Source organism: Mirounga angustirostris, unplaced genomic scaffold (genome assembly GCF_029215605.1).
Source record: "Mirounga angustirostris isolate CCGP_5_RB_7025 unplaced genomic scaffold, mMirAng1.0.hap1 SCAF_4, whole genome shotgun sequence".
NCBI lineage: Eukaryota > Metazoa > Chordata > Mammalia > Carnivora > Phocidae > Mirounga > Mirounga angustirostris.
The window spans coordinates 182026583-182053348 of record NW_026991712.1 but is presented as its reverse complement, the minus strand read 5'-3'; the positions used below and the strand labels follow the sequence as shown (position 1 = coordinate 182053348).

Sequence of the window (26766 nt, the reverse complement as noted above, 5' to 3'; positions counted from 1 at the left end):
GCAACCTAACGCGCCCGAAGGGGCGGGGTCCACTGGTGGGGGCGGGACCCAACCCCACCAATGGAGGCGCCAGCGCGGGGCGCGCGGCGACCCCCGAGGCCCCGCCCTCGCCGGCAGTCGGAGCGCGCTCATTGGCCGCCGGTCCAGAGCGCGGTGCCCAGTGGCTGCGGCGGACCGTCCGTCGGCGGCAGCAGGGTAGTGCGGCTCGCTCCGAGGGGCCACGTGGGGGCCGGGGCCGGGCTGCCGGGCCCGGGTTCCGGCTCGGGGTGGGCCGGGCCGGCGGAGGGGATCCGGCTGCGTCCCCGTGCCCCGCGTTGGCCGGGCGGTACAGCCCCCAGGGCCCTGTCCCGTTTCTGGGGTCCGGGAGGCGCCGAGGGCCGCAGAGAGGTAGCGGGGGGGGGGGGGGGTGCCCGGCGCGGACTTTCCGAGCGCTGGGACGAGCGGGCCGCCGGCTGGAGCCTTAGGGCTCAGAACCCGGAGCAGGCGGCTGCACTGTCGGGCGCAGAGTTACGTTGTTGCGCCGGGGCGGTGGGGTAGAATGTATCTCCCGCCGCGTCCCCAAATGTGGCTCCTTGTTGGACTTGAACGGAGCGTGTGGCTCGTCAGGGGCTTACTGAGGGTTTTTATTTACTTGAAAAGGACCAACACAGCTCCCTGACTTTAGGGAGATCTTGCCATTTTCTCTCGATCCTCCAATCCGTGAGCCGTGCGGCTGCTGGATAAGGAGTTCTTTTCTAAGCGAGTTTCTAAATTTACCAGCAGTGCCCCGGAAGAGGCCAACACATGCATATTCAGCACCAAATAAGACTGGCACGCGGTTTTTTTTTTTTTTTTTTAAACGGCTTTGCTGTTTGAAGGGTGGGCGGGAACGTGCTGTTTTTAGAAAAATGTCAAGAACTTCTCTGAATCACATTAGGCATGCTAATTACCAAATATTAAATGCTAATTGCTCTACACGCATAGTTCTTCGCATGCCAGGGAAGGGAGGTGGAACTGGTGTAAGCTACTGGGGACATGACAGGGATGTTTTTTGACTGACATTCCGCAGCCTCCACTTGGAGGTGGGAAGCATGTTCTCTGTAACCTCAGATGAGTAACACACTAGTGTTTATCAGTGCAAGCCTCAAGGCTTACAGCAACAATGTGTCTTGGTTGATTTTAAGCTGCTTTTTGGGGGAAGGTGAGCCAAGACAACACAAGAATTGCTCGGAGATGTCTCATAGGGAGCTGCTTCGAGACCCGAGGTCATTCAGGTAAGAGACAGTCCACCCCTCTGTCCAGTTTTCCTGCAGGCTTGCCTGGGTTCAGCCCTGTACTTCCTCCACCGACATTTACACCTCTGAGCTGTGATGGCCTGTTCACTTGTGTGTCCCCTGAACCAGACTGTAAGCTCCATGAGACTAGGGATGGTGTCCGTAGCCGGCTGAGTTGACGCTGGAGGCTCGGGCGCTGGTCCAGGCACCTCGTAGTCAGCTGTCTTGGCCGCCTTCCAGGGATTGCACAGCCGAGACCAGACAGGGGCCCTGGCATTCCAGGGGCACTGCAAGGTGGGGGTGGGGGCAGTGGAAGATCGAGTCCATCCGTCCCATTCCTCCCACAAGTTGAACAAAGCTGCGTCAGCACGTATATCCTCAGAGGAGAAGGACCATAAATGACACCTTTTGCCCTCCTGTAGAGGAGGTGAAACCACGGTTTTGGCCTCAACACCAACAGTGAATGGGATTTCTGGGATGGTATGTATAAGCAGTAGCTCAGACCTTCCCCGTCCAAAGGAAACAAAGGCCCAAATGCAGGCAGAAAAGTCCCTAGATGTCCAGGGCCATGATCCCATAAATGTCACTCAGCTTCAGATCACAAGGAGCAAACGCAGTGGTTCAGCCAGAAGTAGCTAGCTAGCACAACACTGCCCGGTTACATTCACAATGGATACGGAACATCAGGATGCAGAAAACCAAGGTACAGGATGAAACGTTTCCTTGAATTCAGACCCACGTGCATTTAAGATTCAGTGGGAAGGGCGCCTGGGTGGCTCAGTCGGTTGAGCGGCTGCCTTTGGCTCAGGTCATGATCCTGGAGTCCCGGGATCGAGTCCCGCATCGGGCTCCCTGCTTGGCGGGGAGTCTGCTTCTCCCTCTGACCCTCCCCCCTCTCGTGTGCTCTCTCTCTGTCTCAAATAAATAAATAAAATCTTAAAAAAAAAGAAAAAAAAAAAAAAGATTCAGTGGGAAAGCATCACTGTCTAGTGGGTCAACTATCCCAATCTGTTAAGATGTAGATGATTTAGCCACCGGGAGAGGAGAGAGGCGGGCGAAGGCCTGCTGTCCAAGGCAGAGGCTGCAGTGTGTGTCTGTCACTGAGAGACGTTCAGCAGTTCGCACCTGAGTCCTGTTGCAGGCACTGTGTTCAGCCAGGCAGATGGGGCTGGCTGTGAGTGAGAATGAATTTGGCCACGGCGTGGGATTACTTGGTTGAAAATGTTTCTGGCAAGCTGACTAAGGTACCACCAACAGCACTGTGCCTCCTGGAGCAAAGAGCCCTTCTCCCCATCAATTCTCTCTCCACCCCCAAGCCCGCTGGCCCTGCCACACCCTCTCCCAGGGCACAGCGCCATCCTCCATGGCCGTTCGGACACACGGCCCTTGGGACACTCACCCATCCTCCCAGGGCCCTGGGGATCCAAGTGCTCCCCCCATGGCCTTAAACTCCAGTGAAGGGAACTACAGCTGTTCCCCAAACATCCCCAAGGCTCTCATCTCCATCCCGTGGCTCAGTAGTCCTGGACTTCTCTGGTTTCGGGGACCAGTAAAATTTCAAAAACACATTTGGGGATGGACATCAGGTTGCCAACTCTTTCTTTTGCAAGGAAGGACATTTACAAAGACCTCAACTAGTACTGTCTACGGTCCCCATCTTTTTATAAAACAAACACAAAACATTGCCACAAAGACAAAACTAATAAGGGTCATTTCCAAGTAAAGGACAAGGAATCACCTTACTTCTCTAAGAAACTTAATATACTGTCTTCGTTCTCATGTCACCTCTGGCCCGTGGTGAGCCCGCCGTGGCCCACTCAGCAAGGCCTGGGGCGCGCTGCCACGCTTATCCAGTGGTTCTCAGACTTCAGCCAGCAGGGGAATCATCTGGAGAGCTTGCTGCGCCCGGCTTCCCAGGCCACCGGCCCTCCCTCCTGCTTGGCACGTATGGGGTAGAGCCTGGGGTTCTGCTCCCTGCAGGTCTCTGGCAGAAGTCCACACTGTGGAGTAGCACTTAATTAAAAGGTTCTCTGGACTTTCTCCCTTACTCTCCAAGGTCCAAACAAAATGTACTTTTCGTGAAGGCTCCTCAGTAGAAAATCATTTCTTGCTCTTAAAAATTCCCATCTGTCCACCTTTTTTTTTTTTAGCAGAGACTCCACCATGTTTGGGCAGACTGCTTACTGTGCCTCTGTGTCTGCTCTTTCCCAGCTCTGCACCAGAACCCTGGACTTTTGGGGGCCCGTGGACACTGAAATGACTTTCCCAGTAGCCTCTGCTGTGGCATGTGACTATGTGCTGGCCAGTGGGAAGTGGACACAGGCCATATCTTTTTCAAGGGAGACTGGGTGTGCATCTCTTCCCTTCCTTCCAGCTGAATGGAATGCAGATGTGATGGATGGAGCTGGGCCGGTTACCCAGCCCATGAGGTGGAAGCCCTGGGTTCCAGTCGAGGGTGGTAGACCCACAAGTAAGGGCCAGAGTGAGAATTGCCAGTTGCTGCACTAAGCTCTGGACTAACTAGGACTGAAGAGAGAGAGAAAAAAACCTCTGTTTTGCTAAGTCACCGAGAGTCTGCCTTTTCTGTCAGTTGCAACCATTCTAGTCCCAACTAGTCCAAACTTAACCTATCTGGGGCCTGGGCTGTTCTCTGCTCTTCTGCTTGGCTAACTGCTCTCTGGCAGTGATGTCTGGGTTCGTGGCCCCTCAGGGTACTGCACACAGCCAGCCCTCCCAATAATCTGTGAGAAAAACTTTTTTTTTTTTTGTGAGAAAAACTTTTAAGAAAATAGGCTCCTTGTTTGAGTATTTGTGAAACCAAAAATAATGGTATTTTGTGCTTTCTGAATTTAATAGCCCATCCCAGGACTAAAATCTTATGGAATTCTGAAGAAATTCAATGCTACATTATTAATACAAAAATGGAAATCTAAATGTTCAAAAATGGTGAGCTGGAAGGAATTTTGGAATGAGGAAAGATAAAAACTTTTTCAGTGTGAAAAACTGTAGAAACATGAATCCAAGTTTGGAAATGAACAGACACATGGTACAAAGCCTTGATACCAAGGTGTGAAAGTTTCTCTCCGCGTGGAAGGATTACAGATGTAATTTTTCTCGTTTCCTCATTCCGTCAGTGAACGTGCCATTACTTTTCCAATTGGGGAAAACGACGTTAAAAAGAAACAAAAGGGAGCGAGACAGGAAGAGGGAGGGAACCCGCAGTGGCTCCGAAGCTGCACCAGCCACCTCCCCGAGGGCGTCTGTACCCTGCGGCTTCGCTGACATGACCTGAGGGCATGGGAAGGAGGTAACGTGGCCCACAGACCCCCCTGAAAATGCACAGTCAGTGCTCCGTGCCTCGTGGAGGCCGCCCTCTTCTGAGTCACAGGAGGCTCTCCTGCATTCCCTCTCAGGGGTAACTGGATTTCTCCAGAAATCGCAGCGTCCTCCAGGGTGCACTTACCCACAGACAGCTGAAGCTGGGGATCCGAACGGGGGTGGGGGTGGGGTCTGTCTTCTCCTGCCGGAACTGAGGTGGCAGCAAAGGAAAAGTCAGGAATCCGCTTTCTTCCAATAAGAATTATTTTTAATGGTTTAAAAATGAGTCTGTACAAAACCTGCACCACCATTTGGTGCTTCCAGTCCACCGGGGAATTCCAAGGGTCTCTTCCACCACTATCTCTTTGGCCAGCTGTGCCTGAAACCCCTGCAGAGAGAGACAGTGTGAAAACAGAGAGTTACTTCTCCCAGTTGGGCTGGAGGTTTGCTCTCAGCCGGTTTACAAAATGCTGCAGACCTCAATGACGCACAACTGGGGAGGCATGGTTCATCCGGGGCTCCTGGAGAACTGAGCTTGGCAGCAGCATGTCCCTCACACTCCGGCAGACAAGAGGGGACTGGGGAAGCGCTCTGGGGCCCCACGAGGGTGGCTGTGTTCATCAAGATCTAAAGGCAGATTCCCTCCTCATCAGGCCACACCCTAGGGGTGAATCCTCTGGCTTTAGGCTCTGCCCTGGGGATGAGGGTTTCATGTTTTTAACGAAAATATTCTTAAATGATGACCCACATTTACTTCCTGATTTTTTTCTCCCTCACTCCTCAGAAATGGGAAGATCTGGGAAAACTTCCAGTCTATTTGCTCGGAGGTGACCCCGGGAAGCTGTATGGTTGGTTAACAGGCGGTGAGAGACAGGAATGTGAGTCCTGGGACGCAGGGACTGTCAGGTGGATGGCACTTGGCAAGGCCCTCCCCTCCTCCTATCTCAGCTGCCCGACCGACAGAGAGGGATCTGGCCAAGAGAGGCTCTCTGAAGCTTTCCAGCTGGGCCCTGTGAGCCCGTACGCCAGCCTCCCCCACATACCTGTCTGACTTTCCGGTTGGAAAGGACATACTTTTGTTTCCCACCGACTGTTTCAGTTTTTTGGGTGCAATGCATTTCTGAAAAGATAAAAAGCCATTTCAGCCGAGGGACAACCTGACCACAGGACACACACAGGAAACAACACAGGAGCCCAGCTGGCCCGTCCAAGACTCCAGTGCCACCAGTGTGATTGGTTTTCTTGCAAATGGACCTTTCTGGGTGCTTCTGAAGGCGAGGCCGTCCAGACGAGCTCCCAAAGGAACAGGAGGGCTCCACACAGGCCTCAGCCTCCGCATGCCAAACTTGCGGTCACGTTTGGCCCCGCCTGGCAGCAACGCCCACAGGGGCAGATGCAGGCTTGTGCGGGCGCCCGAGGGAGTGTTTATGGCCTGTAGCTGTAATTCCCATGGCAGTGAACAGCAAACACCCCTTCAAACCACACGCCAGCCTTCACAACCTCTTTAAAAGTTCATTTTTATTGCTGGAATAGCTGGTAGGTATTGTCTGTACTTGGGGAGAGATGAGGTGAGGGAAAGGATGTGCAGAGGAAGAGGGTTCCTAGCCAGGCCGTCTTCCCAGCAAAGGAAGAGGGGAAAAAAAGCACCACGAGGAGAGAATTTTCAAGAAGATTTTTCTTTCTTTTTAATGGTATCTTGTATTTTGTTTTTTGAATTTGGAATCAAAGCCTAGTTGACATATACGAGCCCATTAGTTTTCCACATCAAGTATATTTCTTACCTTGCCGGGCTGGGTCTGCTTATTTGGATCAAATTGGGAAGAAGGTTTCGGTTTGCTGTCTCCTGGAAGGTGAGAGAAGAGAGATGCCAGTGAGCGTGTCCGAGAGTTTATATACCCAACGGGCTGACCGCGGGGCTGGCGCACGATGTTCAGCTCGCCGCGCCCTGCAGGAGAAGGGACTTAGGCTGACAACAATTCATGTGGTGTGTTCCCAGTAGGGAAGGGCAGCCCGAACACCAGGCTCATTTCTCACAGATCTATTCTCAGCTCAGGGGCAGGTGGCTAAAGCATTAGCTCCTCTTACACCAAGGACATCCAGTCTGGTCTCTGTGTGCCCGTCAGGAGGTGCCACTGGCAGTCACTTGGGCCCTGGGGTGACAATCCTGTCCTACCTTCCCTCTCTCAAAGGGTTGTGTTGCCAAGGAGGCTGCCCTACCGTCAGGAGGGCCGGCTGCAGCCCCTCCGAGGCAGATGGACTCTCACCGGCTAAGGGGCCAGAGAGCAGCCCCCGGGCGTCAGGTTTCTTCGTAAACTCCTTGCCGTGTTTGTGTGTCTGTCTGAGAAAATGTGTTTCTGGGCATGAGCTACTGTGAGGAAAGATGGAGCCGCTATTAGAATGGACGCCATCTTGCGCTACGACCAGCGAGGCCACGGCGAGGTAGCTGCAGCCCAGGAGGGTAGGGGTGGGCGGTGCCTTCTGTCCCCGCACTGCGGTTCCCCTGCATGGCTCTCAGAGTGCTTGGGTGAGAGCCGTGTCTTTCTCGGGCTTCATGGGTGCCCAGGTCATGCTTTCTTTCCTCTACGGCTTCCTCCCTCCTAGCAGGGCCAGACATTCCTTAAAGGGGACTAGTCCCGGCCTCACCAGCAAAAGCCTTGAAATCCGACTTGCTGTAGTCATAAGGGGTGAAATCCTTTTCTGGCGGATCTGGGTCTTTTGGCTTCTTGGAAGTTTTGAGTCGCTTCTTTTCTTGTTTCTGCTCTGTGGTCCTTGGGTCACTTGTGGTTCGCTCCCTCTTCTTGGCGGCACTTTCCAGCTGTAAGGTGAACACCCCGTGGGAAGGACGCACGGGAGTGGATGCGACAGCCAGGCCCGCGAGCCTCCAGGCCTGCTGTGCTGGCATCTATGGGCTCGGGGGCAGGGAGAGAAGTGCGGGCGGCTTGTGAGCCTGGGCAGGGCTAGCACCAGGTGGGACACGTTCCTCGGTGGAGAGGGACATCAGGTCATTTACGAAAGGCACAACAGGCTTGGATATGCATAAGCTTTAGTACCTTGTCTACCACTAGACTCAGGGGTACGGTCTGTTTACCTAATAAATTCATCACAAAAAATCATGTAAGAGAAATTACAACATAAACGTTTTTGACGGGAAATGCAGGCACTAATTGACAAGCAAAATGAACTAGAAAGACGTCGAAGCATTTACTCTGAAGCACAGGACAAGCCCTCCTGCTATTCGGGGAAAATCCTGACCATGACCAGGGGCAGCTCATTTCTCAAAAGAGAAAGCAGAAGGGCCAGCACGTACGGCAGCCTGCTGTCGGACAGACACGGCCTGTTCCGCTGTCGCTTTGTACTCTTCCTTGGCCTGGTCCCGAGCAGCTGCAAGAGAGCACGGTCTGTGGAGCTGCTGTCTCCAGCAGCCAAGCCTCCCTCCGCATCTGGCTGCATCGACTGCTGTGGCTGCCACAGCCGGGGCGCCCTCCCTGCCCCCCAGTCTCCTGCACTGGCCCCCCGCCCCCAGCCCCTCAAGGATGGCCGCCTTGCAGCTCAGGCGCGGATGCTCTTCCTACACTCTGTCTGAAAGCCCACCTGCCCCTCCCCTGAGAACCCAAGCTGGACACCCACCAGCCTACGTGACGCCTCTCTGAGGTCTCAGAGGGGCTGCAATCAAAACACATCAAGGACCAGAACAAAGCCACTTCCCCAACTGGCTCCTCGTGCACTCTCACTCTGTTGCTGGCCACCCTGCCTTTCTAGTCGCTCAGGACCAGCCCTTCTGGCACCCACGGCCCCCTTCTTCCTCTTACGTGCCACACACACAACTCATCATCAAGTGCTGTCGGGTCACCACGGGGTACACATCGGCTTCGGGCCACTTCTCACCACCTCTGCTACCATGCTGGTCAAGCCAACAGCCCCTCACCTGGCCTCCCACCCTTGCCCTCTTTGCTGGACTCTCCACAGTCTCGGAGTGAGCTTTTCTGGTCAGTGCAGGCCACTGCTCTGCTCAGACCCTCCACAGCTTCCCGGCCCGCTCGGAGGACAAGTCACGTCCTTATACAACGGTCCTGTTCTCCCCATCAGCCACATTGGCTTCCTGGCCACTCTCTGCACACGCCCAGTGAGCAACTGCCTGGGGCTGTGGACTCGCTGGGCCACCAGCATGGGACCACTCTTCCCCTAGAAGCAGCCAGTCTTTGCTCAATGTCACATTTATCCGACTGCCTTCTCTAAACACCGTAGAGAAGTAGCCACCCCCCGCCACCCCAGCACTTCCTACCCCTCTCCCTGCCATCGGAAAGAACGTACATTTATGGGTACACTGTCCGCTACCCCCGGGAAAAGGCACGCTCCACAGGGCAGGGGCTGTGCTTTGTTCTCAGCCGTACTGACACTTCGTTGAACAAACAACAGGATACACGAGGCCTGTTCTTTGACAGACACCCCGACAGGCTGAGTTACAAGGAAGTGAGGGCTACCTGTTTGCTCCGCTGCCTTCCCCTTGGCAGTTTCTTTAGATTCCTTGTGCACCTGGACCTGGCTTGCCAGCTTCCAGCGGTTGCTGATCTACAAGGAAAACAAATAAAACAAAAACACTCCAAAACTCAGCCACCTAGGAATGCTTTACTTTTTTAATGAGGGGATGCCGGCCATGCTAATAACCTAGTCACTACACACATTTCTTAGTCATGAATTCCAAATCTGATGACACAAAAAATAAAATCTCTCGCTGGCTTTATTTATAAAATACTCATCAAGAAGGACAAAGTGCAACTGGATTCCAGGCACGGGGCCGGATGCCTTCCTGTCCGCCATCTCACTCAATCCCTTCCATAATCCCGGGACAAAAGCATCCTCATCACCCCCACTTTGAGATGGGAAACAGGCTCAGAGAAGCTAAATAATTTGTCTGGGGGGACACGGTTAGCAAATGGTGGAGCTGGGCTTCAAGGCAGGACTTCTCGAGTCGGGTCTGCTGTTGTACGATACCACATCTGCTCCTGGCGTTAGAACAGGTCTCGCTGGTATTAGAAGCACGGTAAGGGATGTGTGGTTGAATGGGCCACAACCCGTGGGGGAGGAAGGGAAGAAGCCCAAAAAATCCCCCTGACTCCCCATTTCTAAAGACAGCAGGCTAACCACTAGCGACAGGGCGAAGGCCCATCAGGCTTTCTGGCCTGACCTTTGCTGCCTAATGAAAGAGGGGGGCGGGCAGAGGGAGCCAGGCCCCCGTCTCATCAGAGCAGGTCCTTCCTACAGGAAGGAAGAAGGCTTTTAACAATTAACACGGTGGCTCCCAGGAACATCTCATGGGGCTCCAGGGAAGGTATTTCCTTATTCTTATCCATAATGCTGTTAAAAACAAACCAAACAATAGAAGACAGAATGTTTTAAAATTTAAGCTGTCACCTGTGAGAGCCTTAAAGTAATATTCACATATAAAAATGCATCAAGCTGAACACCTAACACCTGGGCACTTTACTATGTACAAACTAAACTTCAAGTAAAAACCAAACACAAAAACCAAAGACCTGTTTCTTAAAAGGTTTACAAAGGCTTCTGAAAATCAGAATAAAGTTCTGGCCCCCCTCTCTAGAAATAATGCTTATATATATTTATATATAAAGCGTTTTTTGTATTCATTTACAAGGGGCTCAAGATGGGCTTAAGACAAAAACCTCATTCAGATAATTAAGAAGCCCCCTTTTCTTAGAAAGTTACTCTTGGAAAAGGGTGACAAATCCACTTACTTCGTAGATTTTTGATGATGGATCAAACTTTGCTGCCTGAGAAATGTGAGCGCGGTGTTCGAGTGAAGGCAGGAACTGGAGGGATGAAAGGAAACGGTTGTTTAACTGTGCTCAGGACCTGCATGGGGGTTTTCTGGTGGGGTTCATTGTGGGAGGCCTAATTCAGAGCGTCCACCTGGCCACAGCTCACTGGCACTTGAGTGAGGTGTCCTTTCTGGTTTCACCTGAGAAGACCCCAACTCCGTCTCCACCCAGACACCAGGGACAGCGGACACATGCTGGGTTCAGAGACTCCCTCTCTCCAAAGACTGTCGGCTGCTTTTCTGGGCAAGAGGCCCCTACAAGCTGCAGAAAGCTCTGCCTATTCTGTCAGCCCTGAACACACACAACGCCTACTTACCATCTTAAATGGATTTTCGAAGGACTCCATTATGTTCTGGGCTTTCTTCTGCGCAACTGTTAATGGGCTCTTTCTACTTTCTTCGGCACTAGGTTCCTGCAGGGACAGAAAGTGAGCAACTTATCCCGTAATCATTCTGTGGCATTACGATGCAAGCAACGGAATAATCCTGGGTGGCTCAGTCGTTAAGCGTCTGCCTTTGGCTCAGCTCATGATCCCAGAGTCCTGGGATCGAGCCCCGCATCGGGCTCCCTGCTCAGCGGGGAGCCTGCTTTTCCCTCCGCCAGCCGCTCCCCCGTTCGTGTTCTCACTCTCTCTCTCTGACACATAAATAAATAAAATCTTAAAAAAAAAAAAAGTAGTAAGAATACCAGCTTTTAGATCTCTCACACGTACGAGGCACTGTCACAGTCTGTGATATAGCACAGGAGGGCGCTATAACACACATTTATTGAACCAATGAATTCTCACTGTGTCCTTACAACTTAACGAGATACGTGGTATTATTCTCACCATCTTACAGATGAGGAAACTGAGGCACAGAGCGGTTAAGTCTTCCAGAACCTGACAGTGAACAGGGGCAGAATGAAGACAAACTCCCAGGTCTGTCTCGCTCTAGAATGTGAGGTTGTAACCAGACACTTACAAATTAAGAATTATAAACTGTTGCGGGGAATCAGTACAATTAAGCGACAAGGTGCTGCTTCCAACTGGGTTCAGAATGTGTGCTATCCTTCTGCTTCCTCCGTGGTGACAGTCCTGCCACACAGAGCATGGGGACAACACCGCCTCTGTTAGACAGAGCACGGCACTTCCGGGCTCACGTGGCCCAAAGTTCATGCTCCTATTTTTAGCTGCCTGTTCACCGTGATGGCTCAATTAAGCTCCCAGACTTCTCTGCTCACAAATTACTGAAGCAAGACCCAATCTAAATTTCTGTGATGATGTGAAAAAGAACGTTAACTCGGGGCACCTGGGTGGCTCAGTCAGTTAATCGTCTGCCTTTGGCTCGGGTCATGGTCCCAGCGTCCTGGGATCGAGCCCCACATCGGGCTCCCTGCTCCACAGGAAGCCTGCTTCTCCCTCCCACTCCCCGTTTGTGTTCCCTCTCTTGCTGTCTCTCTCTCCGTCAAATAAAATCTTAAAAAAAAAAAAAAAAGGTTAACTCTCAGGAAGTACATTTTGCAGGCGGTACTGCGCCTTCCTGGCTTTGGGCCCGCACTCTGGCATGATGGACTGGCTGTGACCCGTGATCCTGGAAGCTCTGGCCCACCCAGCTGTTTCCCATGTGACACCTGCTAAGCTGGAGATGCATCTTTATCCAAACGGATCGTATGCCTGCTTCTCTTTCTTTCCAGAAATTATGATTTTTCCTTTACCACATCTGTTGTTTGCACTATTCAGAGTTTTCTCTGTGTATTTTCCTTTCATGCTGGCCAATTCAGCGCCTACCCATCTTGACCAACAACTGCACCCTGGACCTGCTTTTGCACAGAGCCTGTAGTTCAAGCCCTGGCAGAAACGAGACACCTGCTGGGTAGGACGGACCGGGATAAGCTCTGTCACATCTCAATGCATAGTCCAGGAATACAGCTGGGTCCCCATTGCCCACATGTGGTCCCGGACTGGACAGAGTCACTGCCTACCATGACTCAGCCCCACTTTGGGATGTGAAACAAATTTCTATCCATGTACTAGTGCTTTCCTACCTCGCTCGTCACTTGCCCTAATCAGCCACAGCGTAGAGGAACGCTTTCAAAGCCTCCTCTCTTCCAGCCCAAGCACACGCAGATGGTGCTGGCGCGTATTGCAGAGGGATACCCAGTCCCTACGGTTGAGCTGAGCACTCAGCCCGCCACTTCTGGGAGTCAGGATGGGCTGTGCCTCCCCTGCAGATGGAGCGGGGAAGGTCCTGCTTCTGAATCACCGTGGCGCACACCGTCCTCCCTGCGAGGCACTAGTGAGTGTCCAGATGTCAACCCTTCCTTGGGGCTGTCTTCACATGGAGCTCCCGAGAGGATCCTCCACCCACCTCTCACGGACTGCCTCGCAGATCTGTCTCCATGCCTGTCCCCACGGCTGCTGGGTTTTACACCTGGCATTAGTCTCAAAAGTCGATGCAGCACTCCAGGCAGACAGCCTGTTTGATAAACCCAGTAACTCCTTACGGGTCTACGCACCACCCGCCCAGCGTGTCCTAGCACTCACGTTAAATAGCGTGATGATGGCAGTAGCAATAAGGCATCTGGTATCTGGCAGGGCTTCTTCTTCTCTTTGGTCGGGGAACAGGTGTGCCTGTTTCTGCGCTGGCACAGGCCCTAAGGGGATGGAAGTCAGTCAGGTCAAAGCCTCGTGGAGAGTGCGCAAGGCAGTTTCCAGAACGTTCCAGAGACCTCTACATTACCGTTGTTTGGGATGACAGCGTAGCCATCTGAAGAGGCGTGGGAGCAGTCATGGGGTCCAAAAAGCACATTCTCCAATCTCTGCAGCAGAAAGAAATCAACAGGCCTCAGGAAGGATTTGCAAGCATGCGGCAGCTTGCTGCCGCAATGCTGGAGGCTGCCTCTGACAGGGAGGTGTCTTCTGCACCGACTCTGACTGGTGCCCTCCCGCAGAAAAGAGACGTCAGATACAGCACTCTACCTCAGGACCCGGCAGCGGGCCACTCTTCTTCACGCCGGTTGCAACTTCAGACTGAGGAGGAAAAATAAAGAGCATCTGAGGAAAGGTGCCTAAACTCGGTGACCGCACATGTTTCCCTCAGCACAGACTGGGTCCCTTCACTAGATGTTTTACAAGAGCCCAGAGATGTTCTTTTGTCCTTCATCCCTTACAGTGCCTAGCACTATAATCACACAGTGCTCAATAATTACTTGTTGAATGAAAGAATGAAACCCTTTATCGTGACAAAGCACAATGCAGAAGATTTCTAAGAGCATGAAAGAGATTGTCCTCTAGAAACCAGGGTTTCTCTTTCTACTTGGCCAAACTATAGAGCTAACAAAAGATTTTTTTTTTCAAGACTTTATTTATTTGAGAGAGAGAGAGAGAGCATAGGCGGTGGGGGGAGGTCAGAGGGAGAAGCAGACACCCCACACAGCAGGGAGCCCAATGCCAGACTTGATCCTGGGACTCCAGGATCATGATCTGAGCTGAAGGCAGTCGCTTAACCAACTGAGCCACCCAGGCGCCCCAAAAGATTCTTTTTAAAGAAATTTTAACATGAAGACTGAAAATGTGTTTATCCTCAGTCTCTTCTTTATCGACCTAAAGGAACTGATTTTGTATCTTTCTGGATCCATAATCTTTCAAAAAATTGCAAATATAATTTACCATACACCGATATTACTACTGAGGCAAAACAAAAACTGGACCCCAAATTGAAATTGAAATTGAAATTGAATTGGGTGGCTCAGTTAGTTAAGCAACTGACTCTTGATTTCAGCTCAGGTCATGATCTCAGGGTCTTGAGATCGAGCCCCATGTTGGACTCCATGCTCAGCGCAGAGTTTGCTTGAGATTCTTTTTCCCTCTCCCTCTGCCCCCTCCCCTGATGGCGTGCACCCATGCATGCTCTAATATAAATAAATAAATAAATAAATAAATGAAATCTTAAAAAAAAAAGAGGAGTTTTAGCTTTTGATAATCATAAAGAAGACATGTTGGGGCACCTGGATGGCTCAGTGGGTTAAGCATCTGCCTTTAGCTCAGGTCATGATCTCAGGGTCCTGGGACTGAGTCTCGAGTTGGGCTCCCTGTTCAGTGGGGAATCTACTTCTGCTTCTCCCTCTCCCTCTGCCCCTCGCCCAGCTCATTCTCTCTAATAAATAAATAAATAAAATCTTTAAAAAAGGGGCGCCTGGGTGGCTCAGTTGTTAAGCGTCTGCCTTCGGCTCAGGTCATGATCCCAGGGTCCTGGGATCGAGCCCCCTATCAGGCTCCCTGCTTGGCGAGAAGCCTGCTTCTCCCTCTCCCCCTCCCCCTGCTTGTGTTCCCTCTCTGGCTGTCTGTCAGATAAATAAAATCTTAAAAAAAAAAGACCTGTCTACTGGCTTTCCTAACCCCTATTATTTTCTTGGGGCTTTTAGAATGGAGACCAGATCGTGTATGGAGGAGACCACAGGTGCCAGCAGACAGACGGGTCTGCTGAGCTGGAACCTTTAGCAGCAAAGCTTCTCACCTTGAGCAGGGGCATCTCCCGAGCCTGCTGGATTAAAAGATGCATCTCATTGATCTGCTGCCGTACAAGAGGTGGTACAGGGTTACAGCAAGCTATGATGCCCTGAGGTTCCCTGAAGACAAGAAAGAACACAACTCATCATTTAGGGACACAGCCCTCCCCACCGAGGCTTGCAGATGAGAACAGAGAGCTACGGCTAAGGTGAAGACCTGGGAAACACATTCCCAGCAGGGCAGGCTGGGCCAACTGCACCTACGCGTGTTCTTTATGGCACCAACCTCTGAGCAGGCGCCTTTTCTGCACTCGCCTCTGGCTCACCGGGAGAGCTGGGGAGGAGCCCCACAGCTCTGCTGAGCCGCAGTACTGCAACAGGCTCAACGGAAGATGATGAAATTTGATTCTTTGCTTATTCTTCAATTAACATCAGAAAGCGTTCAAAATCATCAGGTGCCTTGGTTTGGAACAAATTACAGCTACGAGACTCTGACACACTTTCCTCCCTTCCGAGTGGATGCTGCAGACTCGGCCTTACACTGGATCTCATCTGAGGCATAACCACTGTAATGGCTGCATCCCAGAAAGTTAAGTCCCTCCAGGGCGACCCAGGAGCAGACAGTCTGAATTCCCTGGGCTTGTGAATTTCCTTAGAGCACAGTTTCTCCGTCAACAGCCTTGAGGCAATAACTATCAGAGAAGCTGATTCTGAAGGATAAAATTTCTCTACTGAGAAAGGCAAGACATCGTTATCAGTTCTCAGACTCACTTGGGCAGTTCTTCAGCTATCTTCAGCATCATGTGGTTTGGCAGTATGTATCTGGAACAAAACACACAGTGCGATCACATTACATTCAGCCAGCCAGCCCCGTTAAAGGCTACAACTTGGGGGAAAACATAACCAACTTTCATGGTGAAAAGAAAAAAGGCCATCATTTCCTTGTTACCCGAGTTGCTCGGTCTAGAAAGCAGATATTGAAAGGATGTCTAATCGCTTACCCATAACTTTCATCTTCCCTACGAGCTGTTTTATCCCTCCAGGCGAACAGCAGCTGAAAGGCTGTCAGCTGCTGTGTGTTGAGATGCTTTTTCTGCTTCCTGTACAGCTCAAGGTAGGACTCGTCTGTGAAGATGGGCTTGACGAATTTCTGCAAAATAGGACAGAACATGCAAGATCAATGGGGATCAGACTGGCGCCCTGGGCTCCTCAGAACATTTGGCTCTTTTCAGAAGTGTAAGGAACAAAGCGAAGCACCAGGACCCAGGCAGAGAGTGGCCGTACCTTGAGGCAGATATCCCTGCTGCGTTGCCACACCACCCGCAGCTGCGCGGGATGCTCGCTGCCTCGCTCCCACAGCTCCAGCCTCATTTTATCATAAATGTAAAGCAGGTAATGGGTGTCATCCCGGGCGTAGTTGAGCATTTCCTCGGGCAGAGGTCTAGAATTGCAAGGGAAGAAATTACTTCGCCGCTCACCCCTAGGAGCAGCAATGTCGTCTATCAGCTCTGCGTGCGAAGACTCTGGATCCCTTTGGTATCACGGCCAATACTGTAGTTACATCCATAGTCCCTCCGTCTCAACATGACAAGCCATTGTTTTCACAGCTGGGGAGAAAGGGCAGCAGGGTCACAGTGCGGTTGAAAAGAGAGGCCCTTCCATCCTGAGTTTGAGCCTTAGCTCCGCACACGTGTCCTGGGACAAGTCTCTTAAGCTCACTTTCCTCACCTGTGAAATGAAAGGCGGCACCTCACAAGCTGCTGTGGGGACCACCCAGCACAACACCCCAGAAGCTCTTAGCTCAGTGCCTGGCACATGACAACGGCTGAATGACAGGGAGTGGCTTTTAGACTTTGTCAATTTTCATCTTCTATTCGAGCTTTATCAGATTCTCTTTAGAAATTCTGCCCTGCAGAACTGGAGGAAAGCTTCTGGAGCCACTGGAGTGGTTCTTCAGACAACAGCTGCTACCTCAGGGAGGAATCCGGCCACCTGACAGTGATGGAGCGGAGCCCAGACTCCAGAAAGTGTGGCAGGACCCCACCACGCTCTTAGGCTACAGAACACATGCATGTTAAGATGCAATCACTCATGTACCTCAGAAACCTCTCGAACCTCTGGGAGATCACCTGACACACACACACACCCTCATTACTAGGGAGATCCGAGTTTCAAACGGGACACAGGCAGAGACACAGATCCTGACACGGCACGCCTCTTCCAACTACGCTCTCCGTGAAGTGTGAGAGCCTAACACACACACTCCACGTGGTCACCCTAAAACTTCTGGTTGTGCTTCTGCTGCTGCCACCAGCGGGAGAAGACACCAAGGCCAGTCAAGCCAAGGTTCCACTACCGTCACAGCCTGCGCATGGCTGTGTGTGGCTGAGAGGCTCAGGAGCACCCCGCTTCCTGCTGCCATCCACACGTCCTTGTCGAGCACAAACCGTATTCTCCAGTCAGCCAGCTGATACTGCTTGTTCGAGTCCACACTGCAGTAGAGTTTCAGGAGGTGGTCCAGAGAGTGCCGGCCCAGGTTAAGGAGGCGTGCTGCCTGATGGGTATCAAACATGTTCACTACGTACAAGCCGAAGTCTTTCTGTAGCCATTCGATGTCCGAGTCAGCACCATGGAAGACCTGAAAACAAAAGCAGAGTCATGCAGCACAATGCGTACAAGGCCACTTGCGCTCTGAAATAAGCTCGGCCTCTGGGTTAGTACAACATTGGAATTAGAAGCCAGAAGGAAGGGGCGCCTGGGTGGCTCAGATGGTTAAGCGTCTGCCTTCGGTTCAGGTCATGATCCCAGGGTCCTGGGATCGAGCCCCACATCGGGCTCCTGGCTAAGCGGGGAGCCTGCTTCTCCCTCTGCCTCTCCTTCTCCCCCTGCTCATGCTCTCTATCTCTGTGTCTCAAATGAATAAATAAAATCTTAAAAAAAAAAAAAAGAAGCCAGAAGGAAGATTGAGATGGGTTCAGTTTTAAAGATTTTATTTTTTAATTTTTTTTATTATTTGACAGAGAGAGAATGAGAGAGAGAGCACATGAGAGGGGGGAGGGTCAGAGGGAGAAGCAGACTCCCTGCCGAGCAGGGAGCCCGATGCGGGACTCGATCCAGGGACTCCAGGATCATGACCTGAGCCGAAGACAGTCACTTAACCAACTGAGCCACCCAGGCGCCCCAGATGGGTTCAGTTTTAAAAGCTTCTTTTAATTTGGACCAACGGCCTTCCACACTCCTAAATGCACACTCTTAAAGTCTGAAACAGCTCCCAGCCAGTGATTCTAAGCAAGCAGCTCTACTAGCTTCAAGGATAGTCATTAAGTGCAAAGGATCCAGATGGCATGGCCTCGCCGCAGTCGTCATTAACATGATGGAACATTTCTCCAGGTGGTAACAAGCTACAGCTTAAGCTGTTCTAATTGGGGCTTAGAAACAAAAGCAGTTTAGCGTGTGGGGCCGGAATGTAGGAAATTACAATTATTTCTCTCAACTTCACCAGGTCTATGTTGAAATGATGAAACAGTAAAGTGAACAGCACTTAAATCCTAGGCTTACATGCAAGAGCTACAAGAGGCTGGCTGACCTTAACGATGGCAGGGTCTGTGAGGCTCTCATTGAGAATGTACATGTCACTTCGAAGCTCCAGCGTGTCCACGATGAAGTCTTCTGTTCGGGTGGAGATTTGCATCAGGCAGGTCAGCCCCAGGAAGCTCCTGTACGAGTGGTGCTAAAACCCAGAAAGAAGGGAGAACAGGGAAAAACGATCACACCAGGCTTTCCTTTCTTGATTTTGGGAGGGCAGCTACAAAAACAAAGTTATACGATGGATCAGTTTTTGCCAAAAAACCCCAGATCTGTTAGTCTTAATTTTGTACTCCTCAGGTAGGGAGTGAACTCCTAGAAGATGTAAAATTTCACTCCACATCATTCACAACTTACCTCTAAGTCTACCGCGAATTCTTGACAAGTCAAGAGCTTTTCATTGAGCTCCACCAGCTCGTCCAGGGAGGACACAAAATGGCAGGGGGTCTCCCCCACCGGCCTATATAACTGGGGCACGAAAGCACAGGTAGAAAGAGAGAGGAATATTATGAATCATCCTTTACTAAAGCACAAAATGAATTAGGAGTTCAAGAAATGACCCGAAGTTGCAACCTTTAAGGATATTTAAGGAAAACCAAAATTGCACTGATTTGATTCATCCATAAATTAAGTTTGGGTGCTAACCTGGGGTTGTGGCTTTTGAAGGACTGAATCTGGTGGAGTGAAGTGATCTAGTTCATACTGATAAGGATGTGCAAACCTGAATAAATGAAACAAAAAGAAAAATCTTTTTGATGAATTCCGTGATTCAAGGAAAAACAACTGCTTTAGTCCAGTTTGTAAAAACAAATGAGAAGAGACCACTGTGAAAATATTTTCTCGCTATAAAAACTACCATTCTTTAAATGATAATTAAAGGGTATCAGAAAAAAAAAAACAAACAATACATCAGGTCAAACTGGTTCACCCTTACAATGTGATCATTAAAAATGTACTCATCTATAAGGATTTGAGCTCTTATTTCAAAACACTGCATGGCTGCCATTGTGGAGGATATAAAAACATACAATGTGCAATTCCTTGTGGTCTGGAAAACAAACCTGTGGGGTGAGGGAGGACGGGGCCACTATTGCAGTTGGTCAGATGCCAAATGCTGTATTTTTTATTCCTCTATCATCTACTTGCATAAAAATCCCAAGTCTGGGAGTTCCTTGAGGGCAGGGCCTCTCATCACCTCTGTTTCTTTAGCACTTGGCCTGTGGCCTCTCAGTGTGGAGCTGGGCCTGAAGGAATGCTGCTCAGGCAGACTCTGGCTACACATGACAAAAAGACCAACACCAGCCAAGTTCTTACCACCCTTTTCCTTCATGCAAGGTCCATCTGTCTATTTTAAGCCTTTTCCTTGATGAATTTATTAGGGGGCCCCTACCTCACTGTTTGAGTCCCCACCCGCTAAGAAAGGCAGAATGGCAGGGACAAAGGACAGTTTTAAGAAAACTTGGGGTTTCAGGTTCTGGTTGTGTGGGAAGGCAGCATCAGCATCTCTTGTTCTGTCTTCACATCTGGACAAAGGGGGAGAGAGCAACTGCTCCCCCTCAGGGCTGCCGTGAGGGTTACCTGAGATGCCACTTGGGCAGGCCCTCTGTGAACACAAACAGGAGGTTTTACCAAAAAGATCCACATTAGGATAAGGATAGCAATCACCCATTCCTCACATTCTTTGTTTACAATGATGTATCTTACAAAAGTGAAATTGAGGGAGAATGTAGAAAGTTCTCATAGTAGAAAGTTCTGACAAATACTTACATGTCCTGCTCCACCTGCTGGGTTCTCTGCTGATGGATGAAATCTGCCAGGGCAGGGGGCACATCCAGGTCCTCCGGACGATCCTGTGGGCGCTCCCTCCTTTCTTTAGAAAGTGCTGGAGACCCAAGCAGTGACAACAACACCATCACAAAAGAGGTGAACACATTCACATCTTGTCTAGTTACGGAGCGGGTAAGTGGCTCCTTTTGAAGAAAGGAAGGTGGGAGGGAGACGTTTTCCCCTTTACTGAGGCAGAGTTCGCATGCCTTACCCTGAGGGAGGGGTTTCTGAGCATTGGGCTTGATGAAGATCTTGGGAAGAAATGGAGTGTTGGAGTTGTCGATCTTTTCTCGGAATTTAAGCTGAGGCCGGACGATGTTTTTTGCATGAAGCAACCGGAAAGTTTCAGATTTTGTTTTTTTGCTATATTCTCCTGCCTATGATAACAAATACAAAGAATTTATAACACAGCAACTCGATAAATCAGAGAAGTAAATTCCAAAAAAAAAAGAGTAAATTCCCATTTGTGCCTTCTGAGGGCATTCATTTAAGAACCTGTGTGTGTGAGGCTGCGGGGGCCAAAGGAGACAAGAGGTAATTAGGTTGTGCCTGTTTGTGAGAACAAGTTAGGCAGCGGCCAGTTCTGTGCCCAATAAATCAGAACAGAAATGCAGAACAGAACCAGCAAAGGCCCTATTATAAAACTGACACCTGAAGCTCTAGTCGATCGGCAAAGAAGCCCTCACCTTACGGTTCCAGCTGGACACTACTGTTTTGGGAACCTGCAATCCTGCTGGGAGGACAGGCTGTTGATTCTTATTCACACCTGATGCTTCATCCAGTAAAATACCCTAAGGGCAGAGGATATAATAGTTTAGCATTTCCTTTCAGGGTTAACAAGTTAATTAACTAAAATTCTTAAGAAATAGATTCAGAGAACTACATGTGAGAACATATATATACAAGAGAGTCATCCCAAGTAATTAATGCATTATTTGTTCAAACGCAGGGCGGTAACTGGCCACTCCCTACTCTCGATCAATTCCTTTTACAGCTCTCAGTTGGGCTGGAAATTCAAAAACGATTTAACAGCGTGATGTGGCCCACCAAAGGAATTAAAAAGACCGTAGATTGTAGCTATTAAACACAGAAGGATGGTACTCTGAGAATGAAGGGCGTTCTGATCTCTGTCCCATTGAAGCAGATGTGCGGTATCAGTTTGGGAATCTAGGTGACAAAGAGTAGCATGGCAGGACTTGAAATCATAAAATATGAGAAACTGCTGAAAGACCTGTGGGCATTTAGATTACGGAAGAGATGACTTCACGGGACAGGAGAGCGTGATTTAAACATCTGCAGGACTGTCACATGGTTGAGGGTTAGCTTTGTTTTGGATGATCTCTATGTATTTCTATAAATAACACTGTGCTGTGGAATTAGGTCTAAGTAGACAATAAGCTAGATCATATGATGCACATCTCCTTCCAATCATGCGAGTCAGGCTGTTTAGCCGATTGTAGATAATAGTTTAAAAAAAAAGACTAAATTTTGGTTGGGCTCTGTACCCAGAGGCCTCTTCTCTTGCAATACAAACAGGATTTGCAAATCTGGAACACAGATTTGTAACAGACCTCCACTGAGCAGTGATAGGTTGAAATAATATATTTGAAGACAACTATGTTATCTTTGGGAAAAAGAAGCCAACTATCAGGAAGGGAATGTTGTTGGAACAAGAAGTCCTAAACTTTTCATTTCCTTGGATGCTGGAGTTTCTTTTCATATTTTAATAATAAAAAAGTTCATTTGTTAATTATCTTTTTTTTAAAAAAGATTTTATTTTTAAGTAATCTCTACGCCCAATGTGGGGCTTGAACTCACAACCCTGAGAACAAGTGTCACCTGCTCTTCTGACAGAGCTGGCCAGGAGCCCCCATTTGTTAATTATCTTAAGAGTAAGGTGATGGGGCGGCGCCTGAGTGGCTCAGTCAGTTAACCATCTGCCTTCAGCTTAGGTCATGATCCTGGGGTCCTGGGATTGAGCCCTGCATCAGGCTCCCTGCTCAGCGGGGAGTCTGCTTCTCCCTCTGCTGCTTCCCCCGCTTGTACTCTCTCGCTCTGTCAAATTAAAAAGAAAAAAAATCTACAAAAAGAAAAGTAAGGTGAAACACTCACCACTCTTTCCAGAATGACATCATTGGTATCAACTAGTAAATCAAACTTGTCCTCCAACTCAGTCACTTTACTTTGGTCCTTAATGTTGCTTCGACACCCATGGTACTGCATTACCCTACTCATGCTAGGAAGGACAGGAAAACCAAGGTTACTTTGTATACTTTTATTCATTTGTTCCCAATCTGGGAGAAAGCTTAAAAGGCGTGGCTCAGACTGTTCCCTATATATACATATATATATATATTTTTTTGATTTTATTTGTTTTAGAGAGAGACACAGAGAAAGAGAGAGAGAGGAGAGCACATGCACGAAATCAGGGGGAGGATTAGAGGAGGAGGGAGAGAGAGAATCTGAAGCAGATTCCTCACTGATCTCGGAGCATGATGCAGGGCTCCAGCTCATGACCGAGAGATCATGACCTAAGCTGAAACCAAGAGTCGGAGGCTTAACTGACGGAGTCACCCAGGTGCAACCCAACCCCCTCCAATACTTTTTTTTTTTTTAAAGATTTTATTTACTTATTCATGAGAGAGAGAGAGAGAGGCAGAGGGAGAAGCAGACTTCCCGCAGAGCGGGGAGCCCGATGCGGGACTCGATCCCAGGACTCCGGGATCATGACCTGAGCTGAAGGCAGACGCTTAACCATCTGAGCCACCCAGGCGCCCTCCAATACTTTTTGACCAAACTAGTAAAACTTGCACCTTTATAGCAGAAACACTGCTATTTGTGTGGTCTTGGGCAATTCCCTAAATCTCACTAAGACTCCCTTTCCTCATCTGTTAATTGAAGGGTTGGAAGAAATTATCTCAAAGCTTCCTTTAAATTCTAAAAAATATATCATACTATGTAAATTATATACTTTGCATTCATTATTTTATCATGAAATCTAAAACATGCTCTAACTCTGTCATGCAACAGTTAAACAAAATCACTGTTTGTGTCCTCATACACTTATTAAAAAGGTAATACCCACGGCTCTGCAAACTGTGTGAGAGAATCTTGGATCTAGGCTTTCAAGTCCCATATTAATTCAGAAAGATTCACTGTCTACATATAGGTGCAAAAGTCAATATATTTTTTAAAAGTTAAACTCAAAATTTACCAAATAACATTACCCTAATCAAAATCTTTTATATATTTTTTTAAGTAATCTCTACACCCAACATGGAGTTCGAACTCACAACCCCAAGATCAAAAGTCGCATGCTCTACCAACTAAGCCAGCCAGGCACCCCCACTGTCTCATTTTTATATTTTATAGCTCTTCCTTTTCTTCTTCTTTTTTTTTTAAGATTTATTTATTTATTTGAGAGAGACAGAGAGAGAAAGAGAAGCAGAGCAAGGAGTCTGACTCAGGTCTCAATCTCACAACCCTGAGATCATGACCTGAGCCGAATCAAGAGTCAGATGCTTAACCGACTGAGCCAGCCAGGCGCCCCTATAGCTCTTTATAGCACAGAAAAATACGGTTAAGAAAAAACTAATTTCAGGAAAAACTACCTATTTCTTTATATTTATTTCTCTCAACATGAGAAAATCATATATAGTACTTACCACTGAAGCAATCTGTCTCCCTGTGTTTCACAAAATGCCTGGAAGCCAGGAAAACTTCGGTAGAAATCATACTCATCGCCAAACTGTGGTAGGCCCCCAGATGCCTTGGTGACCGCCACCACTGACCCAAGAGCAAACTGTCAAAACCCAGAAAAACAAGCATGTTTTAAACATGGATCCCCATTCATTCAGCAACTCACTTTTCTCAAGATATACTACATATAATACATTGTGCCAGATGATGAATTTTACACATTCAACAAATACTCATTTAGTGCTGATTTTACCCCAGGCTCTGAGGATACAATAGTGAACATGGAACCAAGTTTTGGAGCTTACATTCTTGGGAGAGTGGGGAGAAAAAGAACAAATAACATATAAGACAAATATTCAAAATGGCCTAGGTTTGAATCTTGGCTCTGCTACCTATTAACTGTGATCTTGGGTAGGTTATTTATCTGGACCTTAGCCTCCTCCTCTGAAAAATAGGCATAATAAAAGTGACCACCCCATAGAGTTGTTGTGAGGATTAAATGAGCCAATAAAATCACATTGGGTAGTGCCTGGTAGGCACATAAGTTCTATTATTATTACTATTTAAATTCAGGTCCATGAGTTTTCTATAGAATTTATTTTTGTGTTTTCATTTGGGCAAGCATCTAAAACATAAGAATACCCTAGATCCTTTGCTGACCAAATTATAACGGCCACTGCCCACAACTGGACTTGTGTTTTATGTTTCAGTTAGTGCCAAGTAGTTCTCTAATTGCTGTGTGGTAATAAGAAAAAATCTGAAGTGGTTTTCATAAAGAAATGATGGTGGGTTATGTGAAGGCCAAATGACATCACTGAGAGTTGTGCAATCAATGTTTTCCGGGGGGAGAAGAGAGAGAAAGGAGGTGGGAACTTGCTTCGTGGTGGGACACACGGTAGCTGGTGAACATGAATGCCACCAATTCAGGACCATGGCTAGTGGTCCAGGAACTATCAGAACCAAACAAATGCATAATGACATCTACTAATGTTCCACCTAACCCAGTGGAGTTTGGGGGAATACACAGTGCTAACTTACAAATTATTTTAGTTTCCTGGTTTTTTAAGAGCTATGCATGAGGTGTTTAAACCTAGTTTTGTTTATTCATATACAATGCATTACACAAATAATCCTCTCCGCGTTCCTTCGAGGAGGCACTGATACACGTTCTAAGGCACCTAGAGGAAGCCAGCTCGGTGGCAGCTGTAACAGGTGACATTAAACCCAGGGTCTGGGATTATGCAGGACCGCACCACAGACGAGGGAAAGGGGACCATCTTGGCCGCGGGAGGGGAGGACGCCGACTGGTGTGGCCTACAGCCCTCCCGAGAGTTGATTAGGCGGCTCAAGCCTGGGCCGAGTCGAGGTCACGAGGGCTGGGGGCATCAGGGTGACAAGGAAGCCCTTCCCACGACGCGGACACGGCTCTCCACACTCCACACATTTGCATAGGTTCAAATGTGAGAAGGAGGGCCCTGGGAAGCGGGGCGTCCCTCAGTGTCCGCGTGCGATCTCCGCCCCGGAGAGGAAGTGAGAGACTGTGCCCGGCGCGGGCAGCTGCCCCTGGACCCCAGCCCCGGGCTCCGCAGCGGCGCGCGCGCGGCCGGCTGGGCGGCCGCGGACAGGGCCCGGGCCCGCTTCCGGCCGACCGCGGGCGGCTCACGGTGTCCACGGAGGCCCCGCGAACTCACCTTCACGAAGCTGTCTGCGTCCGGGAAGCCCGGCAGCACCATCTCCCCGTCCGGCTTGGCTGCGCTCGTGGCAGTCGGGGCCTTGGGCTCTCGGGGGCTGGGAGGCGCCATTTTTCCCGGCCTGCACGCGTCTTCTCGCGAGAGTGCCTCAGGCCGACGCGACGTGTGCCCACTGCGCATGTGCAAAGTTCGTCTGCTCTGGGGATGAGCTGGCGGCGAGAAAGAGTTAGTTATCCGTGAGCCCCACCCCCACCTGCCCCACCCCCACCTGCCCCACCCCCGACACGGGGAAGTTTACATTCTCTCTTTAACCTCACATTTTATCATCTGGATAACCTTGTGATTTACGGCGGGACCCGCGGGGCCCAATTAATCTCATACGTAAGGCCAGCCTCTCCCAAGCTCGGCTGGTGCCCGCCTCACCCGCTTGATCTGGGCTCCCGCAATGATCCCCTCTCTCTGACATCGTCTCTCTTCTTCCTCGCCACTGGTTCATTCCTAACGGCCTACACGTATGCTGGCATCGCTGCCAACCACACAGACACAAAACATCACCGCACACCTCCTTCCAGCCCCTTACAGGCAAACTACTGGAGAAGGCTCCACGTGCCCCGCAAGCTCTCGAGCTCTCTCGAACCCCTCCATCCAGTCAGACGTTCCTGCCCGTCTGCACCGCTGGAAACACTCTTGCTGAGGCACCTATTGGGAACTCACACATTTGTGAAATGAATCCGGGAAGAGCTTCTGTTCTGGGGGAGGCAGTTCGGACAGTTCAGGTGAAGGCTGGGAAGCTTAGTGGAGTGTGGCCTTTCTCCTAGAAGCAGGTGTGGCCCACCCTTAATTCATTTGGCTTAGTAAGTGTTCAATAAATGTTAGCTGTTCCCCTTATTTAGAATATCCTATTAACAGGAATAAGAATATCCTATTAACAGGAAACTTGTTTTCACTCTCCCCACCCTCCCACTCGCACTGGTACCCTGGCAGAACTAAGACCTAGCCTAGCTCATTTTAACAACAAATATTTTTGAGCCTTGTTCCATGTGGGTCAACCTGATACCACATATCAGG

The 26766-nt window shown here is 49.6% G+C and overlaps 1 protein-coding gene and 1 long non-coding RNA gene across 4 annotated transcripts; one reads left to right on the top strand and one right to left on the bottom strand.

Annotated features, from left to right (window-relative positions):
- The first annotated feature begins 207 nt into the window (after window positions 1-207).
- On the top strand, window positions 208-6415 carry LOC123860081 (uncharacterized). Of its 2 annotated transcripts, XR_006794649.3 has the most exons (4): window positions 208-387; window positions 1164-1253; window positions 4388-4560; window positions 5356-6415. It is a non-coding gene; the product is annotated as an uncharacterized LOC123860081 (long non-coding RNA). The 2 variants fall into 2 exon arrangements; XR_006794648.3 differs by lacking the exon at window positions 208-387 and having other exon boundaries at window positions 398-1253.
- On the bottom strand, window positions 4818-25869 carry EXOSC10 (exosome component 10). 2 transcript variants are annotated; one of them, XM_064589939.1, is made up of 25 exons: window positions 25699-25869; window positions 23974-24110; window positions 22421-22544; window positions 20995-21099; window positions 20520-20685; window positions 20249-20363; window positions 19127-19202; window positions 18839-18949; window positions 18483-18626; window positions 17344-17534; window positions 16181-16337; window positions 15898-16046; window positions 15668-15718; window positions 14905-15016; window positions 13368-13418; window positions 13129-13207; window positions 12933-13042; window positions 10725-10820; window positions 10325-10399; window positions 9053-9140; window positions 7879-7952; window positions 7215-7386; window positions 6353-6516; window positions 5615-5691; window positions 4818-4959 (listed from the first exon to the last, which is right to left on the bottom strand). In XM_064589939.1, the coding sequence occupies exons 1-25, from the start codon at window positions 25807-25809 to the stop codon at window positions 4929-4931; spliced, it is 2766 nt and encodes a 921-aa protein (XP_064446009.1). In that variant the 5' UTR covers window positions 25810-25869; the 3' UTR covers window positions 4818-4928. The 2 variants fall into 2 exon arrangements, with proteins under 2 accessions (XP_064446009.1, XP_045754669.1); XM_045898713.3 differs by having other exon boundaries at window positions 6353-6414; window positions 25699-25868.
- Window positions 25870-26766: the final 897 nt, after the last annotated feature.